Source organism: Enoplosus armatus, chromosome 12, assembly GCF_043641665.1.
Source record: "Enoplosus armatus isolate fEnoArm2 chromosome 12, fEnoArm2.hap1, whole genome shotgun sequence".
Taxonomy (NCBI): Eukaryota; Metazoa; Chordata; class Actinopteri; order Centrarchiformes; family Enoplosidae; genus Enoplosus; species Enoplosus armatus.
This window is the reverse complement of record NC_092191.1, coordinates 22,620,880-22,645,512: the sequence shown is the minus strand read 5'-3', so window position 1 is coordinate 22,645,512 and position 24,633 is coordinate 22,620,880. Positions and strand designations below refer to the sequence as shown.

Below are 24,633 nucleotides of genomic sequence, written 5' to 3'. Positions count from 1 at the left end.
CTTTAGCCTCAAGCTCCTTCCCCCGAGTCTTTCCACGTCTGTCTCATGTTAACTCCTTACATTCTATCCATGTATCCATCTATCTCTATCTCTGCCATTCATCCATTCCTCATCTGCTTCTGTATGAGTCAGTTTAGTATCTTTTCAGCTCTGTAGGAGGGCATGAGTTAAAATAATGTTCATGCAATAACTTCATTTACTTGGATAGAAAATGCTCCATGATGCATGATGATGAACCATTTTCTGTTTTAACATCAGATTTTAAGTATTTAAAGGACAGGTTTTCAGCTCGTCCTCTGTATACATTATAATGGGAATTCCAGTGTGTTGTTTTTCTTTTTTTTTTTCTTGCCTTCTACCTTAATTCAGTTCAGATATAAATGTTGGCATGTCTGTTAAAACACAATGTTTTTGTTTTTTTTCAACAAGCTTTATTGACTCTACATAACTCACTCGACATTTCCAGAGCAGAATATTCAAATACAACAAAGGTTATTTTAACCTATGTAGATTTATGACGGCACAGCCTGATACCCACTGCAGGGCCTAATGATAGGTCAAAGCAGCCATTTAATATGAATACTGAGCTTCCGTAGGAATGCTCACCCAATGTTTGGCACATCTTACTGTGTATGGCTAATTATCGTGCTGGGATCTGATTACACAATGAAACAATAACAAACATTGATTGGATAGGTTTGAGATACAGGACGTCTGTGAAGACAATCTACTGTACAGTATATGTAGAATAGTCTCAGAATTGATCCTTGCTTGTAAATGAAAAAAAGCTGGAAAAACTGATCTGAGAGGCTCGTGCTGACAAGCTACATATTCCACAATTAAAAAATATTTTAAATGTGTTCTGCTTTAGGGATCAGTTGTGGCAAAAACACTGACAAACATTTCAAAAAGGTTTTAAGTGACACTCTTGACTTGATATCTGATGACGGAAGCTCACACTGCAAGGGAAATGTCACAGACGATGGCGTGTGGAGGGTACTATAATATGGGGAATGGCTACATCGAACCTGAAAACATTTATTTATGGTGGTTTCACCATTCATGAAATGCCTGAATGCAATGACTAACATGTTTGCTCCCTCCCTTCTCCACAGCCATCCCCCTGATAGATTGTCCTCAGGGTTACAAGAGAATCAACAGCTCTCATTGCCAAGGTAAGAACATTTGTGGTTTTAAATATCTCACCAACTATTGCCATGAAATTTGGCACACAATTATGTCCACCTCCGAATTATTTGTAATCGCTTTGGTGATCCTCTGACTTTTCATCCAAGCGCCATCATCATCATCATTTGGTTCCTGCTGCGTAGGTTTGCAAGGACATTTTACGCGTATCTCTGCAGAAGCATAATTCCAGTTTAAGTGTCAATCTTCTCGACCGATGGCGGTCTGGCCATATATGAATCTTCCCGGGGCATGGCAGCTCCAACTCTTCGCCAAGAAAGCACAAAGGAGAGGTTGAGCCTTACCCAACAGACTGTTCAGGTTGGCTGGCCAGAACATGGTGCTCCTTCCTGTTCAGCCATGGTTGGACTTGAGGAGTCAGTCAGTGGCATCTGATGTGGTGTGCAGTGGGGCTGTCGGAACGAATTTGAAGAGTCGAATAGAAATCAATAGTAAAAAAATGTGTATTTATTTCTTCATTTATTTGGCTAACGTCGCCTTGGCCTACTCGCAGGTGAAAATGAAATGCTCATGTCACGTCTGATGAACAATAAAGTTTTCTGAATCACAACATCAGAAATGGCAGGGAGAGATGCACCCACGGAGATCACCACTCCTGGCCATTTAAGAAGCGATGTGTGGAAAGTGTTTGGATTCCCGCCAACAAACGGGAAAAACAAGAAATAAAGATATTGTAATCTGCAGAAAATGTCAGGTTCAAATTGAAAATATCACGCGATACTGAGCAACCTGAGGGCACACCTGATAACACTACATCTTGGCAAGCTAGGCGATCTGGAGTCCAGGGAACCGCCGCTAAAACGGGCAAGAATGACCTTTTTTTACCCATTGCCTCCCTCCTTCTTATCACAGGGCTTACCATCTGCCCGCTAAAAGGTGATTACAGACAAATTGACACGGTTCATCTGCAAAGATATGAGACCGGTTAACATCTCACGGGGATCTGGGTTTAAAGATTTCGTCCACAAGCTTGTGCCAAGGTACCCGGTTCCCAGCCGCACGACTATCACTACCAATACCAATTTGGCCGTGCATAAGCCTGTGTATACAGCATATAGGTACATAGTTAATATTGATAATAGGCTAAAGTTAAGCATTAAAAACTAATTTGCCAGTCTCTCACTTTGACTTTATTATCATCATTATTCACTGAAGTCAGTGCACCGAAAGGCCAGTGCAGACATACTGCAATAGAAGCTTTGAAAGCCAAGTTCAGTTAAAATGGACCGCCTGTGACTAAATGAGCGTAGATTGGTCCACAGTAAATTGCAGATATGTTCAGTTGTAAGAGTATACCATGGTATTCTTCTTCAAACATCCTCGCCGCACAGAGAGAGACTTAAAAATGCCTTTTGACACAGGATGAGGACTGTGAATTGCGTCCCCTCATTACTTGAAAGCGCTTTAGGAAGGGATCTCTGGACAGCATGAACAGGATTGACTGAAAACCTGTTTCAGTGTTCATATGGGCACATCATGCTGTTCTGTCCGGGAAAGTCATTCCCCACGATAATTTGTGGTTCTTTATAGCACCAATAGAGTGCACTGGATTCACCATTACCACTTGTAATGGTGGCATGTTATCCACAGTGTTTTGCCAGCTCAGTGGCTGGAAGCAGAAGGGCTCTGACAGGAGAAAGAGAGGGCCTGTTGCCGATTCAGACTTCTGCCAGACCCTGTGTGTGTGTGTGTAGTCTTAGACTTTGCTATCCCTCAGGAGATGCTGGGACTCACTATAATCCACCACATCCTTTTCTTCTTATTTATTTTCGTGAGTACTGGCCTTTGCCCAGCATGCTACAAACATCATATATACATCTAATTGTGCAGCTCATTCAGCCGATGGGTACTATTTCTTGAGATCAAGATTTTATATACATTTTTGAAAACCCATCCAGAGCAGCGCATATCTGGTCTTCTACCTTTGATTATTTGATCATTTATTTTAACGGAAGAATTTCTGCAAGTTCTTCTTGCGCTCCTGGTGTTTGGGACACTTTTTATCCCCGTCTAGCTAAGTGAGAGCCTGCCGTGGAGGGTCGAGCTCCTTTGTTTACACCAGGGAGCAACCAAGATTGGCTAAGGTACCCAGGGAGTAGCTGAAGATCCTGGACGAAATCTGGTGACAACTGTGTTTTATTTGAACAAACTACACTGTCTTGGTTTGGATGTTTGGATGGCTTTGCGCAGAACTGGTTTCATGGTTATTTGTCTGATAGAACACAGGCGACCTGTGCTGATGGTCTCAAAACAACCTTGGGAGTTTGACAGACATTTCCTAAAGTCCCTCCACTAGGTCATCATTCTTCCATGTCATAGCAATACATTTTTTGGCAGCAGTTAAGGACATTTGAATGGATCTGGTGCTTTAAGCCGCATGTCCCGAGGCAGTGCTATCATGTGATGTTCTTTATTGTGTCTCTAATAAATCCCCAGTAGTGGTATAGTTTTAACACACTCCCAGAACATACGTTTAAAGGGTCCCTGTCTCTGTTTTGCATCCTGGACACATTTTAGTCTCTAGTCTGGTGTGAAGTAGCTTCTGTGAATAATGTTAAACTGCATCAGCTTATGGCTGCTGTTGTAAGAAACTGATTGAGCCTCTTTACATATCAATTTGCTTGCGCTGAATGGTGATGAGACAAAATGTGTTTTATTCTCATCTCCCTGCCTGCCCATACACTTAATGGCACTGATATTGAATTTGTCCAATCTCGTGAATATAACATAGCATATAAAACAAAGAGCATGTGAAGCAACTAGCAGAGAAACTAAGGATAAAAATGGGTTTCTTATGTTAGAATAAAGCATGTTTCTGTCTTGAGGACAGGTAAATGACGGTACAGTCAGTCTGTGCTTGACTATGGAGATATCCTTTGTGGTCATGCTGCTCGCTCTACCTTAGTAGTATGTCATTAGGCTTTGCTAAAATGTCTTTTTATTAAATGTCTCCAGCAATAGCTGCCTCTGTATATCACTTCTCTTCTCAATTCAAAACCACTGCTCACCAGACCAGATCTCAGGCCTGTTTAACTCTCGTTACAACTCGCGTAAATATTGAACTTGGTCAGACTGCCTTCCACTACTTTGCTCCTTTTATAAATGGAATGAATTACAGAGGATTTTAAAACCTGAATGTCTCGTCCCATTGGCTGATTTAAACTATCAGCTTCAAATCTGATTGATGTCTGTGATTGTCTCTGATGCTGTATAAGCTTTTGTTTGTCTAGTGGTATATATATATATATATACATATATATATATATATAAATGATATATAATTGGGGGTGTAACGGTATGCCTGTTTATCCAGTCAAGGATAATGAAACTGAAAAATGTAGTTGAATTCCACTTTCAATTCTATTTTATTTATATACCACCAAATCTTAAGAGAAGTTATCCCAGGGCACATTTCATATAGAGTAGGTCTAGACCGTGCCCTTAAAGGTTTATTCAAAACCTTAGTAGTTATGTTCAAAGCCAAAAAAAACCCAAAGTATGCATGAGACTAGAGGCCTTGATCTAATTTTTCTGACTTTCTGTGTTAATCAGGGCAACTGTGTGACTTGACTTTTTCACTTCCCCTGGCTGCAGCCCCCCACTCACTTCCACTACCCAGGGGAGGTGAACTCTAATGGGTCAATTTTCTCAGCTTGTTTACTCAGTAGAAAAAGGAAAAAGAGTAGTTTACCAAAATATGAAAGACAAGTTTCAACTTGCATATGTGTGCTTCAGCAAAAGCTATCCTTCAGGTACCCCACTTCTGTCTTGTTGACCTACCATGGTCCAATGTGTGTGTAATGTGGGTTGTTTTAAAGAAAAGGGTTGATGCCGAATGAGCAATAACTGGCTGTCCAAAGAGGACATCACGTGACACACCGTCTGATGCACATCCCACTCACTCATTTTGTGTACCCAGCATTTTTCCTGCCCTATGCTGTAATCTTACAAAAGCTTGCGTGGCAATAAAATCTTCATGGATTTTAGTAACAGAATAACAACGGAGGACCTTACCAATAAAAGACCAACCAAGTAGGCTGTCAACAGCCTATTAAAACATGCTGGCTGAAAAGCTTGTGCTCCCTTTCACCTATAAACTGGATGTCATGGTGGGATACAGACATGAGTCACAGTCTGTGATATGGGCCAAGTGTGCTCTCACCGAAGGAATCTGACTCGCTAAAGCTTGACACATTTCACAGTGGAGTTTCAAAACATCAACAGAGAGCTGGGATGGGACAATGAAACAATTCTGCAACATGTGACATGCTAGTGACATGGCTGTAGGGATGGCAATGCCATTCTGTCGGTTGATCCACCTCTTTTGCTCAGACTGAAATATCTCAACAGCTATTGGATGGATTGTCATGAAATTTTGTTCAGACATTCATGATCCCCAGAAGGTGAATCCTACTTTGGTGGCTTTTCCTGTAGTGCCACCATGAGGTTGACATTTTTGTTTTTTATTGAAATGTCTTGACAACTATTGGACGGATTGCCATGCAATTTGGTGTAGATATCCATGAAGCTCAAACGTTGAATGTGAATAACTTAAGGTCCAAATTTGAATCGTCCAATACTTTGGTTTACGACCAAATAACTGTAAAACTAATGACATTCCCATCAGCCTCAGTTGTATTAGCTAATGTTGATAAAGATGGTGAACTTGGTAAACATTATCCCAACATTAGCTCCTTCTGTGTAACGAACCATCTGGCGCGTAAGGTTAGGGGATTTAATTACAAGCTACTGACAGGCACCATATACACTATATTGCCAAAAGTATTGGCTCACCTGCCTTGACTCGCATATGAACTTAAGTGACATCCCATTCTTAATCCATAGGGTTTAATATGACGTTGGCCCACCCTTTGCAGCTATAACAGCTTCAACTCTTCTGGGAAGGCTTTCCACAAGGTTTAGGAGTGTGTTTATGGGAATTTTTGACCATTCTTCCAGAAGCGCATTTGTGAGGTCACACACTGATGTTGGACGAGAAGGCCTGGCTCTCAGTCTCCGCTCTAATTCATCCCAAAGGTGTTCTATCGGGTTGAGGTCAGGACTCTGTTCAGGCCAGTCAAGTTCATCCACACCAAACTCTCTCATCCATGTCTTTATGGACCTTGCTTTGTGCACTGGTGCACAGTCATGTTGGAACAGGAAGGGGCCATCCCCAAACTGTTCCCACAAAGTTGGGAGCATGGAATTGTCCAAAATCTCTTGGTATGCTGAAGCATTCAGAGTTCCTTTCACTGGAACTAAGGGGCCAAGCCCAGCTCCTGAAAAACAACCCCACACCATAATCCCCCCTCCACCAAACTTTACACTTGGCACAATGCAGTCAGACAAGTACCGTTCTCCTGGCAACCGCCAAACCCAGACTCGTCCATCAGATCGCCAGATGGTGAAGCGCGATTCGTCACTCCAGAGAACGCGTCTCCACTGCTCTAGAGTCCAGTGGCGGCGTGCTTTACACCACTGCATCCAACGCTTTGCATTGCACTTGGTGATGTACGGCTTGGATGCTGCTGCTCGGCCATGGAAACCCATTCCATGAAGCTCTCTACGCACTGTTCTTGAGCTAATCTGAAGGCCACATGAAGTTTAGAGGTCTGTAGCGATTGACTCTGCAGAAAGTTGGCGACCTCTGCGCACTATGCGCCTCAGCATCCGCTGACCCCGCTCTGTCATTTTACGTGGCCTACCACTTCGTGGCTGAGTTGCTGTCATTCCCAATCGCTTCCACTTTGTTATAATACCACTGACAGTCGACTGTGGAATATTAAGGACCGAGGAAATTTCACGACTGGACTTGTTGAACAGGTGGCATCCTATCACAGTCCCACGCTGGAATTCACTGAGCTCCTGAGAGCGACCCATTCTTTCACAAATGTTTGTAGGAACAGTCTGCATGCCTTGGTGCATGATTTTATACACCTGTGGCCATGGAAGTGATTGGAACACCTGATTTCAATTATTTGGATGGGTGAGTGAATACTTTTGGCAATATAGTGTATGTTAAATACCTTGGTTGCCAACACAAGCTGGTTCTGTTGTCATGCCATGAACTTTAGATGTTAAAAGTTTACTTGTTTCTGAGCCCTGTTAGGATTTCTTCTCTCCACTCCAGGTCTACTTACTTGCTTGGTCAGAGGACCTAAGGAAAGAGCATGTTGTACAGCCTGTAAAGCCCTGCGATACAAATGTGACCTTTGTGTTTTTGGGCTACATAAAATTGACTTGCCTGTGGCTATATCACACGGAATTCATCAGCAGATGGAGTTTGCTCATTTGTCATGGAAGTGTAGATGTTTAAACCTCTGCAATCCTAAAAGTAGACAAGTAGTCCTAAAAGGCTCAGAATTGATGCACTGTTAGGACTTTATGACCATGTTGGCTTAAAAGATCAACCTTTTGTCTTCTCAATCTGGGAAAAATAAGACTGGAGGGGCCTTTCAAATGTAAATCCTTGTTGAGTTACTCTAATGCATTCAGACTTGAAAGTTCGATTTTTAAAAGAGATGGCACTTGAAAAAGAAATAGGTAGTGTTTTGCATATTGTGTTGCAACCCTCTGATGTCTTGAGGTCCTAGCGTCTCTAGGTGAGCGATGTCCCTTGCTTCGATAGCAGGGATACAGCTAACGCACAAAAGGCTTGGTACAGGAACGGAGAAACGACAAATAAAATTCTTCCCAAATTCAGTGTCCCTCGAGTTTGTTGCCATTACAGCGGCGTAGCTTGAATACCTGCACTACACTATATAGCTGGAAATGCTCAGGCGGATTCGTGGCCTGTATGCGACAGAGGGCCCGAGCTGAGCCAACGCTCCTGACGAATAATTGTATATTCCCTTACACTGAGAAGGAAAATGTACTTAAATGGCCAAAACAACATTGTGATATAATTTATCGAGGTCCTAATGTCCAAATTCCCTGATATCAGTTGCTGACTTAAAGTGTGGTGTCAAACGTGACTTCCAGTACATTAGGGTCTTTGATGGGGATGTGTCCCAATCAAGTCTTTTTGGCCCTGTTTCCGATCCGAGTCCTTTAATATTGGGCCCCTGTCAATACGGAGTACGATCCAATACTTGGCCTATATTTACATAAATGTTGATTAAATAGGTATGTGATACATTGAAATAACAACTGTAGCCTTCTAAATTTGGTCCATTTTATTTTGGCCTGCCATAAATGTACTCACTGAATTAATATTAATCAGCAACAGCTGATGTGACCTGCCACTGGTGAAGTTTGTCATTTTAACTGATGAAAGCGATAACTGAAGCAAAGGAGAGATAACAATGGTTGGCAGGAATCCGAGACGAAGCTACAAAGGACTCAGAGAACACACGCCTCTGCCAAGGCACGCAACACTCACAAATTTTGTTGTTTAATAATAGTGAATGATAAGAAATGTTTAACCTGCAGTGAAAGACGATTCAGAATCAGGAATCTGGAATGTGCCAGACTTTTGTCATTTAACTAAAGTATTGAGAAAGTAGTGAAAATGTCTGTCTCATCTTGCAATGTCAACAAAAATGCCTGGATTGATTGTGTTTTCATTTTTGTTGATTCACAGATTTAGATGAGTGCCAGCTACAGGGTGTTTGTCCCAATGGAAACTGTCTGAACACCGTGGGCAGCTACAGGTGCATGTGTAAACCCGGCTATGTCCCTGACCCCACGCTCACCACGTGCATATGTAAGTCCTCCAGTCTCGCATCGTCTATTTCAGTTTCTTTCTCTCATCACTTTCTCGTTGATTATCATCCAAACCCAGAGCATCCAACAGCACAGTGTCAGACTGAGCAAAAACCTCAAATTGACTAAATTGAATGCATTACATTTGCATGCTGGTCTCTGATATGCAGATTTGTGCATACAAAAGCTTTCCTGTGTGAGTTTGACACTTCCCATCACTTTATGACCACAGAAGACGTGGTGGAATATAAGTTTCAATATTTCCCTCTGCCACCCGCTCCAAATTACAAGCATAGCAAGGGCTGCTAGGAATGCGCTGAAGTGTGTGTTTGAGAACATTCATATGAATACAGTGCATGGATGAAAGCATGGTGTTTAGTGTATAATCAGGTTTCCCCTCAAGCATGTACCGCAAGGCCCACCATATAGCCACACCCAACATATCTCATGTCTCTCATATAAAAGGAGCAGGATGGAGAGGATGAGGGGGGAGAGAGAGAGAGAGAGAGAGAGAGAGAGAGAGAGAGAGAAGATGTAGGTAGTTAAGCAGCTGCTCACACACAAGTGACAAAGTGAAACAATCTTGAACATGACTGAACAGCAACGGTGTTGACGATCAATTTCCCTTAGTCCTGACATGTTGTGAGCATGTGTTCCACTGGTTTTGCGTCGCTGCAAGTTCCCGTGTATGCGCATGGGTTTGTCTGTGTGTGTGTGTGTGACATAAAGTATAAGGGGGATGGGGTTGTGTCGTGGTTCTCTTTTATCTCACAGCTAATGACAGACAAGTGTCCATTCATCACCATCGCTGTTTAATCCGAAGGGCTCAGCAGAGGAGACTGAAAAATTCATTATTGTTACCGCGGGCTTCCCACAGCTCTGCAAACGCACACACAGACGGCTCGCCCGCGATTGAAAACTCCAGTGATTTCCTTGTATCTCATACCCCTTGTATTGTATCTTTATATGTACCACGACCAGACGTTGCTGGACAGGATTATGGCTGAAGTTGTCACAAAACAAGTCTAATTCTAGTCCTTGTGACTTTTGCTAATGATGATGGTCTGTGCTTCAGGTGTCCGTACATTTTCTGCCACTTGTCCCGGTCGTGGTGGAAGCAGTCCATAGGCTCAGTCAGACCAGCATTTAAAATGGCAAGCGCTTGGAAAAATCTATTAATTTCAGTTGATTGCTGTGATGAGTGTATTCATTAATGGGAGTACAGTAAATCCGCCCAAATATTGTGCCAGGAGTTTGACTTTGGTCAACTTTGACGTATGAATTTGTGTCGGTGACCAATAGCAAACGGTCTTGACAGTGCTGACCTTTAAGAAAAGGTCCAAAATGGAGGAAGCTATCATAGCCTATTGTCTGTCTTGCACCATCTATTTTTATTTATGAATGTAAATGAACTGCTCCACAAAGAGGCGTGGTTTGGAGGCAGTCATGAGACACAGTAGATGATACAGATACTTCTCTCTGAAGCAAGCTAGCTTGTGACCATGACTGTGGCGATAGCATGCTCCTAGATGGCTAGTGTGTCAGTTGTTAGTTTACCAGCTACAGTAGTTCACCAACCAGCCCTGCCAGTAGTTTGTCACCAAGTATCCAGCACCATCCTTTTTTTTTTTAAACCAGGACACATGGATGAATTTTGCTGTGCCATATTCTGGTGTGACCAGACATGGCCTCACAAGCAGGGGCTAACACCGCTGACCTACACGATTGTGGTCCTGCTCGGTAGCCGGCTCAACTGGTCTAACCTGGGGTTGTCATCTCCCTCCAACCAAAGCGTGGGTCTCAGTACCCTTGAGACTTGTAACTGATCTAATCTCTTTAGTTTAGAGTTTTGTGTAACTCTCATGTCCCTGTTTGTACTCTCAGATATTAGCCTTACGCAGACTGGTTCACGTTTCTTCTTGCAACCCATCAGGGGGCTTTTATTCTGAAGCAGTGCAGTACATTTTTCACAGAGTTAGTGGAACTGTTGCCGTCACTGCATTTAAGTAAGAATTCTGTATTTGGTCAGCAGATCAGTCTTAAATATTGCAGAGAAATAGTACAAGAAGAAACAGCCACAGTGAGATGTAAGATAAGGATCTGCGAGCTACAAGCTCCTCCACCTCCAACGTGTCACCAAGGGAAACAAAACCTTTTACCTTGACCATGTTGTCCGCTGGATAACGTTTCTTGCTGTGGAAGCACGACTTGAATGGTCACAGTTGCTGATGGCTCAGCTCAGTGTGAACATCCGCCCTCTATGGCCCTGTTCCTACCTGGTATTAACAGGCGTCCTGGGTGATCCGATCAGCTCCAAGTGCGTGTGTGCAGACCTGGCGTTAACATGCTTCTCCAGGGACCACTTGCGTATTTTATGGAGAAAATATTTCCTGTTTTCCCTTTGATGTCCTTTGGCTGCTCTGCCTCAGCTCCCTGTGATATACTGAGTTTCCTGAAGGACAGGTAGCTTTACTTGTTGCTAAGTAACCGATAACTGTAGCTGCCGTTAGCTAATTAGCCGATGTAGCTGATGGCAGCTAGCGCCAGCAGCTGTTAGCGGTTACATTAACAAGAAGTAAAGCGATCTGTCGTTCGGGAAACGTAAATTGCGAGAGAGTTGAGGCAAAGCAGCTGGAGGACATCACGGATCTCAGTGTGTCCTCAATGCGTCCTGGGTGCATTCACACCTGCTATTAGAGTCGTCCACTTGTGATCGGATCACCCAGGGCGGATGTTAATACCACGTCTGAACAGGGCCTATGCTGAAAACTGAAAAAGCAAGGTAACTTTCCTCAACTATGTAGCAGTTCTGGTTTTTCTGCATGTCTTTGTTGTCTCAACGCGAATGAATGGTGCAAATGGGGATAACAGAGCAAACGTTGGGACAGTCTCTCCTCGAAGGCGTTCAAGGTGTAGCACTCCATGTTGTACAGATGATAAATGGGATTGTGATTGTCAGATTTTCAGCTTTGGAAAGTTGAAAAAATTGTCAGATGTGCCCTGAATTCGACGTTGGAAAGGGGTTCGGGGAGGGTTTCAGATGTTATAGGAGCTGACAAGCACTTTGTTTGGAGCATACTGAGGCCCTAAGTCTGACGTAGTTTTCTTTGACGACTGTATTTCAGCTTTGTCCTTGTTTACCTAAATCCTGATCAGACGCTGACTCCCTCATGATGAAAAGCATAGCATGACGCTGCAACCACCATGTTGTTTCTTGGCACAGCGTAGCGCACAGCATTAAGACCAAAGAGTAAAAAAATTTGTCTCATCAAACCACAGAAACATTTTCCTCATGCTCTCACAGTCCTTTAAGTGCAGTTTGGCAAACTCCAGGTTGGCTGTCGTCTGCTTTTTACTCGGGAGTTGCTCCATCTACTCACTCTGCCATAAAGGCCAGACTGGCAGAGTGCTGTAGGGATAGTTTTCCTTCTGGCAGGTTGTCCCATTTCTGCAGACGAACCCTGCAGAGAGAGGCCATTGATTTCTTGGTTACCAGCCTGACCAAGGCCCTCCTTGCCTATTTACTCATTTTGGCCAGATGGCCTACTGTAAGGAAGGGTTTCAGACTTCTTTTATTTCACAATAATGGAGTTTACTTTGCTCCTGGGAACTTTAAATGTTGAAGCTTTTTTATACTTTCCCCTTGGACTAAGCCTTTACACAATTCCTTTCTGGAGGTCTACGTCAAGTTTCTTTGACTTGTCATTGATCTGACATACACTGTGGGACATTATATAGGTATTATATGATTGATATGGACATATGGCTTTCTAAATCAAAGTGGCCTGTAGTCATGTATGGTGGCACCTCAAGGATGATCAAAGGAATCTGAAGCATTAAAGGAATAGTTTTGGGAATATATGTTTATTTGCTTTCTTTAGTAAGATGTAAGATGAAAAGATGGATAAAAATCTCATGTATGGAACTGTAGTCCGTAGGCAATTAACCTGGCTTAGCATAAGGACTGGAAACAGCTGGACTGGCTGTATCCAAAGTCCAGTATACTCCTACCAACATCTATAAAGCTCACAGAGAAATGTGAAAACTACAATCGCTTTTTTTAAGGGGACGTTAACGTGCTTCAACTATTTCTTGGTGAACAACAACTGGCCAAGTGACTTGACTCGAAGTCACAGTGTTGCCACAGTGAGGTTGCCAGGTTTGGTGCCATTTTGCTTGTACAGAGACCAAAGCCTGTGCTCACTGACTGTGACGGGAGACGCTGCACAGATGTACTGGGTGGATATATAGTTCCAGCACGTAACCCCTCTAATACCACAAGGAATGGCACAGCTGGTTGGCCGGTCAGTCAGTTGACAGTTCACCACTTTGATCCAGACGGAAACATATAAGCTACCTCAGTTGTACTGTGTCCAGTGCTAATTAGCACATGTTAGCATACTAATATGTTAAAAATAGAATGGTGAACATGGTTAACATTCCTACCTACCTACAACATCAGCATGATAACATTAACACACACATGAAATAGCTTTATTTCGTTCAGAGAGGGCTAGGCCAGCTGTTTGCTCCTGCCCCCAGGCCCAACTCCATAGATATGACACCGGTAAAATAAATGTTAATACATATTCAATAAAATGTACGAAATGTTATAACAACGCCTGAGAACTTCACATAACCTGTGTATGTGTGTTTGAGTGTGTACCCATTTGCTTAACTTCTTATATAATGAAGGGACTTGAGAATCCGTTCTGACTGTTTTGTTAGCATTGATGCAGCACTTAAACTACCTACCTGGTTACATCTTAGCTTAATTAAAGCCTCAGCCTCGACCAACCTTTTACAACAGTCATTCCAGATGTTTTGAAATCTGATAATTTGTTTTTCGAAAAATATTTAACCAGTAATTTGAATGATTGTACTGTAGGTAATGTTTCTGGCAAAAAGGAAAACTTGAACTGAACATTCTTGGTTCCCCTTGGAGGTCATTATTTTGTCCGTGTTCCACTTTGAACAGTTTCCACTTGGCATTTCGTGAAGACATTAGATCCACCACAAGACTTGAAAAACACAAGCTTGAGCCAAACTCTTCTGCACGCTTTCACCTGAGCCAGCGCTTGACTTCGATAGTGCATGAAGCATTGGCATGAAAACAATTTTTGTATTTTTACTATGACATGTTGTCTGTGCTTTGTTGTGTTATGCCGGTCTCAGACTACAGGAGTTTTGGGACAATTTATCCCCTGATTCACCCCTACCGACAATCGAAGGAGAAATCCGGTCTGGGACCTTGGTTGGTACAGATGCTTGGCCCCTATTATCTGCTAATGTGAGGGGTTTGCAGATCCAGATATTTAGGAGTTAAAATCTGTATGATTACGTTAGTATTTTCCGAGCTGGACCACAATAGCCATTAAGTTTTACATGCTAATGTTAGTCCCGGAGCAGCTGGCGGTGTTGCTAAGCAACAGCCAACGCGTTGGCCGCGTCTCCTCAAACCATTTTCTCATCCAAACTCATTTAGCCTTCTGCTTTTGTTTTTTTTCTCACTGCAAAGCATCACTACTGCAAGTTGTTGCACCACGTCAGTCTCTTGCTCCCTCTGGCACGGTAATCTTAATGTTATCCTGCATGTGTGATGTGCCATTATTTTCAAATCTTGTAGTATGTGCATGTTTGAGATTAGAGAGAAGAACATCTGTGAAGTTTCTCCTTATGTGCGTGATGCAGCCCAATTTCAAAATTGGTTTGGTTTTTAAAACTCCTGTAGTCTGACGCAGCCTTTCAGAATGTGTTTCTGTGTTTGGCTTTGATTGTTTAAATGTAGTTATGTGTGCCAACGCAAAATGTGGTTTGCTCGACTTCTCACTGTAAAATGTGTATTTATTTTTTTTTGTCTTTATGCACTGGTGTTGTTTTAGAAATGTGTTTAGGCTGTGTTTGTGGCAGAAGTTTGTTCAGGTGAGAAGGGAAGGTTGCTTTGGTGAAGGGGACCTCTTTATTTCTCCACTCTGTCCTCTCTTTCCCCCATTTATGTGTCTCCTACAATCTGGTGCACCACTTCCTACACCTCCCCCCTCCTCCTCTTTGTCCTCCTCCTGCGCTCCTCTTCAGCCAACACGCCTGCCGTCCAAGAGGAGAAGGGGGCTTGCTTCCGTTTGGTCAGCTCAGGGAGGCAGTGTTTGCACCCAGTGTCTGCCCAGCTGAGCAAACAGCTCTGCTGCTGCAGTGTGGGCAAAGCCTGGGGCCCTCGTTGCGACAAATGCCCCCCTCCAGGAACAGGTAAGGCCCCCCAGCCATGCCAGACATTTATCCTGTCTCAGTGAGAACTAAAGACCCAAAACTTTCTGCCCAAAGCTTTCATTTCTCACTTGTATGAAGAGAATATCATGCCAAACACCATTTAATAATCTTGCAGTTCAGTTTGGCCTTGCAAATCAGCAAAGGTTTATACTTCTATGCAACTCTGCCAGTGTCCTGCAACACTCTGCTCCTCCTTGTTAACAGGCCACAAGAGTAGAGGAACTGAGTTACCACGTGTCTAGAACATGAAGTTCGTGCCTCCAGAGATGGCAACGTCGGTCTGTCCACCACTTTGATCCAGATTGAAATATCTCAGCAGCAATTGGATGGATTGCCGTCAAATTTGGCACAAACATTCTTGTTCCCCTCAGGATGAATAGCAATCACTTAGGTTATCCTCTGGCAGAGTTTGGTTGGTTAGTAGCCCTGCCAGTCTCTAAACTGCCAGTGCTCAATTGTGACTAATTGAGACTTCCTAAACTAGAAAAACCAGCTGTAAACATTGAGGTTTGTAGGTTTTTTTTAATGTAGAAGACTATAGAGTGACCTGCAATGATGACATAGATACATTTATTGATAAGCAAGGCCACATGAAATTGCTGTTTATGTGAATAAGTTTTGGTATGATGATTCCTTCATGTGGGAAATGCTGTCTCTGGGCTTATACTGTCGTAATTAATGACAGAGACTGTAAGTAAATATTCTACAAACAATTCTCTAAGGACTGTTATTTTAGATTGAATGCGAATTTGATTGGAATAATAGAAAGGCACAGTAGAGAGAAAGTTACTTTCAGAAAAAAGAAGGGTTTCACTATAGGGCGTGGCGTCTCTCATAATGACAACTCACAGCTCCTTTTAAAGTCAGGCTGAAGTATCCATGAAAAACTGTTTGAAACCTGCTGAACTTTTAGTGTAACATTACTTAAACTAAGACAGTAATATGTAAGAATATACTTGAAACATGGGATGTAGAAATCCAGAGAGCCCTCTTAGTGAAATACATTATCAAAAGGTATTAAAAAGTCAGGTATTGAGCTACATTAGTTCTTTCTTGTAAACTGAAACCATTCTGTTTATTCTATTTATTACAACAACAATTTAACTTCATCTTTCAGGGTTGTGAACTTGAATAAAAGACAGGAAATTCCAAAAAATGAAGGGAAAAAAAGATCCTATGTGTGTCCCTTTCTTTTATCCCTGATATTTTCTGTCTGCATGGGTTTCACAGCTTGGCTAAGTAGTGGCTTTTAGAGTTCTTAGCTTATATTAGCAAAGCCTTTTGCAGTAGCTGTTATCACACCCACTTTTGCTACCTTTCTGTTTATTTGATTTCCACACAACTCATTGTGTCAGTGCAGTGTTTACTGCGGCAGTTATCGCTAGTTTTGGGCAGTTGCAGTTGATTGTATCCCTAAGATGCCTGTGCATATTAATGTATTTTCAATGGTTTGGTTGTGGCACGCACGTCACCTTTAAACCTCATGTTTTGTCAGCAATATATTTTGTGACAATGTGCATGAGGGTTTAGGTGGAGTATATAGTATACAGTTTGACTTTGGCTGTGCTGATGCATTATGTCATTGTTAAAGAAGCAGATTACAGTGCTTGGAGAGAAATAAGTGGTGTCTTACAGTTGAAATTGCTTGCTGTCAGTCAGAATTTTGCTGTTCTCCTACAAGCAATTCAGACGTGTGCTCTCTTGCCACGATCATCAATGTCATCCTCTCACTTACATCAGGTTATCTAAATAGAGCTAGTTAGATAGCTTGCAAATTAGTGTATATCTTAGCCATGGTCACCAGTGTTAACACCAGTTGTTTACAATAGCTTGAATGAACTGCACATTGTTTTCAACACTCAGTACAGAAGGGGTTTGCTGCTTCCTCATGTTTACAGTTACACAAAAAATATTGTACCATTGTGTGTTGATGAAAACAAGCCAAGCATTCCATTACGCAAGGGCATTTAGTCTTGGAACAAGCATAAGTCTCTGTCAAAGCCTGAACTCTCTGCATTACTACATAACACATTCTTGGATGCCTTTAGAGATACTTGAAGTGCAAATGATTGTTTTTTTAGATCCTCCAGGTTCCCTATCGTGCCAGCTCTCAGAGAGTTGCCAGTATGGTACAGTAAAGTAGGTCATTATGACTGCAAGTGCTACGTAGTTCATTCAAGTTATTGATCAGGTCAAAAATGATTCTCAGCAGCATTGCAGAAATGCCAGTCAATTCCTACATTTAAACAAACTTAAAGCCAGCATTGAGTTAATGCCTGCATGGCTCTTTAACTGAGACCCAAACCCATATATTACATAGCTAACCAAACCCCAACCCCATCAATTCTGAAGCTTTGCGCAACAATATGACCCCAACCCACCCTGAAACCTGAAACTTTCTTTTCTGTCGCTCTCCACTGACTGATGACTGCATCTGTTGAAGCCTTGCTAAGTTAACATTAAGCTAGCAGTTTAGACAGCTCTGAACCACAGTCTTGGCCGTCAGTGAACATGGACAACTAAAGTTGATGTCACTCATTTAAATTCCAGCCAGTATAAACACTTCAATGGGAGTTACACACTGTATGTACAGTTCTATAAATTCTGTGTGAATGTCAGATATTATATGTTGGCATTGAAATGTCTGAAAATGGCTGAAACATATCGGTTTAGACAGGGGTAGAGATAGAGGAATACCAGAGCAATCTGACATAAGTGTGAGGGGGTAGTGGGCAGCGTTGTGGTGGTGGTGTGTGTTAGGGTTCCAATGCGTTTTTTTTTCATTTGTGAAGGGGGCGTGTCCAAGCTAAAACAGGGTGTCAAGTTACTCTTTAATGAACACATACCTACAGCTGCTACAATGTAAAAGCCATTCAGTGCGGCCAATACTTAATGCAAAATGTTTATACAGAAAGGGCTTGAACATACTGAAGTTGATGTCGAAAACAGAGGAACATCATCAGCATATAGGTTGATTTTATTTTAGGAAAACCCAGTCGCAATCTACTTCGCACATCCCATGATGTTTCCGTGAGAGGTTGTAGAACAATGGAATACGTCAGAGGGATCAATAGGCAGCCCTGCCCGAATGTTCAGTGTGAATCATTTTAAGTGAACAGATGTGGTGCAGCTGAAGTTTGAGGGAGGATGCTTGACACTGTTGTTCTGCCTTTTCCAGAAAGTGGACTGGAAACCTTAAGGACTGTTATACAGTTCTTCATCATCTCTCCATGGGAATTGACTGTTTTATTGTATTGAGTCATTGCATTCTTAATCTCCTGTTTAGATGAGGCAGATACATTTACCTCTAAAATATATTGGTGTAAGAATAGATAGGCGGAAACGATACAGCACTCTGTAGCTTTTTTTGCCAGGTCTATTTAAAATGTTGAGTGCACTCATGGAGACAAGACTGTGTCCTCATCTTAGTCTCTAATTTGAGCCACTAAATTAGAACATTTAGAGAATATTACTGTGTGATAGTGTTCCACAAGAGGAGGTTTTGTTCTAGTACTTTTTGACTTTTTGAAATAAATGTTTTATTTTTCATTATTTACTAGTTACACCTAGGATTGTCAGAACCCTTTATTGTCACTCCAAACGTATTTGTAATAGATATACAATTAACGTTCATCAATTAACATCATCAACATGCATGTACAATTGAAAAGAATGATGTTTTTGCACCTCTTATTTTCACTTGTATAACAAGCCCTTGTATTTTTTTTATTACGTAGCTAAGTTCAAAGAGATCTGTCCTGGTGGAATGGGCTACACTGTTCTACCAAATCCACCTGTCAATAAGCCAGTCACCGTTTACCAGGAGCCCATTGATCCGCTACCCCCACAACCCCTGCCAACACCGGAGAGACCAGTGGAGGCTTTTGGCAGACCAGAAGAGATTATACCAGGTGAGTCTCTAGCATGTAACATCACCAGTGTATGTTCAGTTGGTTTAGTTTAATTTGATGTCTGTAGCACAGGTGAAAACTATCTTAGCACGAGCTAGATGCTTGCTAACTGTCAAGTGTTAAGAGTACAGCTTAATGAAGTAAAATGGCAGACCTATATTTATCCATTCATCCAGATACTTATCCTAGTCCCAGGGTCACGATGGCAACAGGGTGAGCCAAACAGCCCAACGTCTTTAACATAGTCCCTTCTTCCAGCTTCTCCCAGGTATCCCCAATCATTCCTAGTCCAGTTGGGTAATGTAGTCCCTCCAGTGTGCACCAAGGTCTCTCCCACAAGTCTGTCATGCCCAAAACATTTATAAAGTAAGGTGGCAGTTTCCCGAACCACATCTATTGGTTCATCACGTCTACCGCTCCACTTGGCAGAGGTATTCTTTCTAATTATTTAAGGTAGGCCATTATATTACTTGGGGTACCACACTGCAAACGCTCTGTGTCCTTTGGTCTTCAGTCTAGACTTTTGGAACTGGCACTAGAACTTTTCCGGTATATCTGGAATGTTAAAACGTAAACATCCTTTGAGGCCAACTCATAATAAGATTTCACCATCAATGCTGCAAGCGGTGAGCTGCCAATAGAAAGACTGGGTTCGCTTTCCTGTTTTAATATGATGATGGGGGATGATGGGGGATTTGGTTTAGTAGCTCACTTTAAATTCGAGCAAAACAATTCAGAGCAGAGCAACATTTGACCTTATTGACCTTATGCCTTCCCATTTTTTTGTTTGTTCCGTTTCCTGTTCTGTCTCTGAACTTCTGCACACAAGTCAAAAGTCCCAGTCCTGATCGGTTCAGGAGAGCTGATGTAATTAGCACTGCTGTGTAAATAGCGCCTGGTGGGTGTCAGACTGCTGTAGAAAAAAAAGCCTCCAGCTCTTTCAGTCTTTCATGCTGTGTGTTATTTTGTAAAACTGCTCAGATATTTGCTGATATGCAGGCACAGGATGATCACAAGCAGCAGATGACCACACAGCGTGACACATTGCCCCACGTCGGGTGTAGACAGGAAGTTAAACAAAATAACATAACGGAGTTGGAGCACTTTCCTGTTACTGAAACTCATAAGGTCAATAGTTCAACAAGAACCCAATGAAAGGTACTACATGCTCATAGACACTTGAGTACAAAAAAATTGCTTTCCCCTGATGCATGAAAATTCTACATACAAGATGAGATTGAGCTCCCGTACTTCAGTTCAACACAAAGAGGCAACAAAGTAGAGGACCGACTAATGACCCTTTTCATTATTGATCAATCTGCTGAATCAAAAAAAGCATCAATCATTCAGTCTATAAAATGGGAAGTATTGTGGAAATCACAATTGGGACAGTCCAATTAGATGTTTTCAAATAGCTTGATTTGTCTGACCAGCAACACCCAAAGACATTTAAGATAAAACTAATGTCTGTCATGACTGTTTTTATCTATTTGCTAAGAGCTCTCAGGGCCGCCGTACTACACTGGGGGATGAACAGTTATCTCACTTTTGCAAATTACAGTTCCAAAGCAACACTGGAGACCCTGACGTGTGATACCTCTTGCATGCGATTAGGAGCCCAGATCTGGAAAGAAGCGTCCCTCACGTGACATTTGTTTGTTTGAGGATGGAAGGATTAAAGTGCTTTGGCTCACACTCCTTCAAAGGCAGCCCAGCCCACAGCCCTTCAGAAGAGGGAGCGAGCGGGGGAGATAAACCTGGCTGAGAGAGGCAGAGGAGCTTCACCCTCTCCTGTTATTATTCAGGACATGTTTGGCAGCCACAGAGGGAAGGAGAAACTTTGCAACATCGTAGCCAAAGCCAGACGATGAGTCCAAATTACTGCTAAGCTTCTCTGGAGCAGAGTTTTCCAGGCACACAGGGCAGGCCTCGAAAACAATTGGACAGAAATTCACCACGCAAAACCTGTGTAGATTAGTGTTTGGATACCACCAGATAGTAATGTGGCGCCTGGCAGCTGTGCACATTGGCATTTTGGCAGTACAGAAAACCATGCTTTTATATATCCTTAGTGTTGTTATATTTTAGACCTATGAATGTGGTCTGCAATGTTTATGACCTTTTCACAACATGGAAACCAGGGTCTGTGAATATATACATGAGATACTGTATTTAACTACCCGAGATAGTTACATACACTACATTATGTTCCCGAACTTACATTAAAAACGATTTGTTTCTTTTTTTGTCTGTGGTCAGTAGCAACAACTGCACCAGACCAGGTAGGTTGGGCGCTTTAAAGAGCGGAAATGTCGCAGCCAGTTTGCATGCACACAGAGACACTCCTCTCGGCCGCTGAGGAGCTGCAGAATCACCTTTGCATGAAGTCAGCAACGTTGCTGCATGACTTTGAGCCAGTTCAGCACTAAGCTAGTGAGTGAGTCAGTGTGTACATCTTCAATGTGTAATATGTACCAAAAAATAGATAGAAATCCTTGACGCTGTCCCAAAAGAATCCCGACGGAAGTCTTAAGCAGAAGTGGCATTCTTTGCTTCCTGGCTTGCTCGCCGAGCTGTTCATTTATGCTCATTATGCTGTTTTGTTTTTTTTTAAACCGCAGTCAGTTGCCGTGCAAGCTGAACGCTAATCTGCTTCCCAGCACATCACCTGTATTGCATGACAGAAGCAGCGTGCAAAGCTGAAATGATTACCCTTGGACTGAAAGAAATGCATATGGTGCTCTGTTGACCATGTCCCTTTGTATTACTGTGTGTGTGTCTTGTCGTTGAAGGAGCTGGTAGTTCCCGTGGTTAGTAATAGGCCAGTAGTTGAACCTATCCTGCCGCAGCTATCTCCGGGTGTATCCACTGTCAAGATCGAGGCAGCCTACCCAGGTTTCTGCTTCACTCCCCTTTAAACCCTGTGGTACGGTGGGCAGTTTAGGACATGTCAGACGCCGCTTGTCAAGCTCAGAGCAGCTGTACTTCCACCATAGGTCCAGTTGTGCTGTAATTGATACAGTATAATGTACAAATATAACACAAATATAATTTTAGCAGAAATGTGAGAAAGGCAAATGATGCATGCTAATATAGCGCCGAAAGGATGAAGAATGACAAAGTGCTGCTCAGACTGCTGAAAGCACAGCCGAGTCTGTTGTCCTGAAAAGGCCACCGTACTGTGATCTTTTTACACTAGCATTAGAGGAAGCGATATATATATTCATTCATTTCATTTCTTTATTTATTCATTCCATTTGTCTATCTTCTTGTAGTGTTTTATCATTTCAACTGGTCCTCAGTGTTCAATAAAGCCAGATTGATATTTATATGATCACAGGTTTAAAAAAAAGCATGGTAGCAAAGTAACAACCATCGTACGAAGTAATATGGGGACAGTTTATGGGACAGGATGCGACTTGTGCCAGCGTATATATGTTAACGCCTGATATGCAAGATGAGATGTGGCTCAAAATTCCCGTTTTCCTCCGAGTATTCAATTTCAATTCAATTCAGTTCAATTTTATTTATACAGCGCCAAATCACAGCAAAAAGTCACCTCATGACACTTTATAAAATAGAGCAGGTCTAGACTGAACTCTTTATAATGTTATTACAGAGACCCAACAGTTCCCACCATGAGCAAGCACTTTGGCGACATGATAGGTGGGGGGGGTCATTTGCTTTGACCGGTTGGGTTGGACAGACAACATTCATGGGTTGCTGATTTATTTTCCTATTAGCTTGCAGTTATATAATGGTGCACAGTGATAAACACTCATCGGGCATCTCATTAGATGTACCTGCCTGCTACTAAACACAATCCCCGTTTGTCTCCAGGACAACATGCAGTTGTCGTCGTTGTCGATTTCTCAGCCGTGTATGTTCATGACCCCATCTTTTGTTAAACCTCATCCTAAAAGCGCTCCCCTCGGAGATTGAGATGTGGAAACAGATAAGGCCAATGGACTACTCAAATGACGATCAGCTGGTATTAAAGGTCTGTTCTGTGCCAAGAAAAAAAAAAACCCCCACTCCCATACTGTTAGTCCAGCACCACAGGCATGTCTCTTTAACACAAACCCCAAGTTGAATCCTTGTATTCATGCTGTTTATGCCAAAAGTCTAACCCCCTCGTCAGCATCTCTGACCGTATTGCTCCAGATAGCTGCTCCGAGGACAGTCATCCACTGTTGTAGCTCTTACCACTTAGAGGTTTTAACGGGCTGAATTTGTCAAATGTTTGCATATCTGTAGCCTTCCTGTTAGGTTGAAGGAGCCTGGTCCTTCTCCTCTGACCTCGTTATCATTACCGGTGCATTTTCATCCACAAAAAAACTGCTGCCGATCGAATGAATCCCGCCACGCTCTGTCAGCAAAGCCCTGAAGATGGAGACGTCAGTTTGGTCGTCATCTGTCTGTTTACTTCGGGCGAGCCCCTGGCTTTTTGTTCGGCACATTCAATCAGAAAAAAAAAAAAAAGGCATCCCCAATCCCTCGCGAGGTGAGAACTGATCGTCACAGCAGAAAGTAGACTGTGCAAGAGATGAGTTAACCGGCTGAAGACGGTATTGCATTCACAGGTAACAAAACTGTGCAAGGATAATTGAAAAGATAAAGTGACGAGATGAAAGCATGGAATGACTTTAAAAACGGGGGCTGTGTTATACCCTTAGGTCTCTAGTTTTAAAAAGTAATACGGGGTAAAAAAAAAACACTTACTGTTTCCGGGGCAGCTTTCAGGAGAAGCCAAGCTGTCAGTGTATTTAAGGCGCAATTGGTAAATAAATCTGGGTATTGCCTACATAACAGTGAAAATGTATACTGTGATTTAATCATCAAAGTACCGTGTTCGGTGGTAGAAGTATTTAAATGTCAACTGGATGGAATTATAACTGTGTGTTGTTTTTTTTTTTTTTTGATTGGGTAGAGGTTGTTGAGAGGAGCTCTCCACCTGCACCAGTGGAGATCCTCCCATCTAATGCAGGCCAGGACATCGCTCCCACCCAGTCGGCTGGTAAGACTAAAACATTCTTTTCTCGTCTGTTTTTTTTTTTTGTGTGTGTGCGTGTATGTGTTTTTTTTGCCTCATCCGTCGCGGCCTATTCTTGTCTGTTGTTAGAGTTTCCATTCCCCAGTTAGTGAACAGGTGAAGCACAGCTGACAGGTTGCTGGTTGCTAATAGACCTGTCCTTCACCCCTTCCCCTTGGTATGTCCTGAATCCTAAAAGTAAATTATTGACAGGTCACTCGCCAACAAATGCATTGCACAGATTTACCAAATGCATTGCACAGATTTTGACCTTTGGTGGTCTCCTGGCGGTGTCCTTAGTGGGTCCTTTGTCTCCTCTGCTGTGGGGAATGTTTTCAGCGCTGATATTTTTAGCAGTATTGGGCCTTTTAAAAGGGAAAAACGTAGCCTTCATCTTGGCAAACCCAAAGCCTTATTGAACAAGGCTGTGGGTTTGCCAAGATTGGGGAGCCATATTTCCTCTAGCTGGGCCATGCTAGCCGTTTCCTCCTGTCTCCACTCTTGGTGCTAAGCTAG

At 42.5% G+C, this 24,633-nt stretch overlaps 1 protein-coding gene across 1 annotated transcript in view; it reads left to right on the top strand.

Annotated features, from left to right (window-relative positions):
- Positions 1 to 24,633, top strand: part of ltbp1 (latent transforming growth factor beta binding protein 1) — a 103,672-nt gene that overhangs the window by 52,427 nt on the left and 26,612 nt on the right. The window contains exons 9-15 of the mRNA XM_070916585.1: positions 1,116 to 1,175; positions 8,789 to 8,911; positions 14,986 to 15,153; positions 18,912 to 19,085; positions 21,345 to 21,367; positions 21,878 to 21,980; positions 24,016 to 24,102. Of these exons, the coding sequence (XP_070772686.1) occupies positions 1,116 to 1,175; positions 8,789 to 8,911; positions 14,986 to 15,153; positions 18,912 to 19,085; positions 21,345 to 21,367; positions 21,878 to 21,980; positions 24,016 to 24,102 (738 nt within the window). The remainder of the gene's footprint in view (positions 1 to 1,115; positions 1,176 to 8,788; positions 8,912 to 14,985; positions 15,154 to 18,911; positions 19,086 to 21,344; positions 21,368 to 21,877; positions 21,981 to 24,015; positions 24,103 to 24,633) is intronic.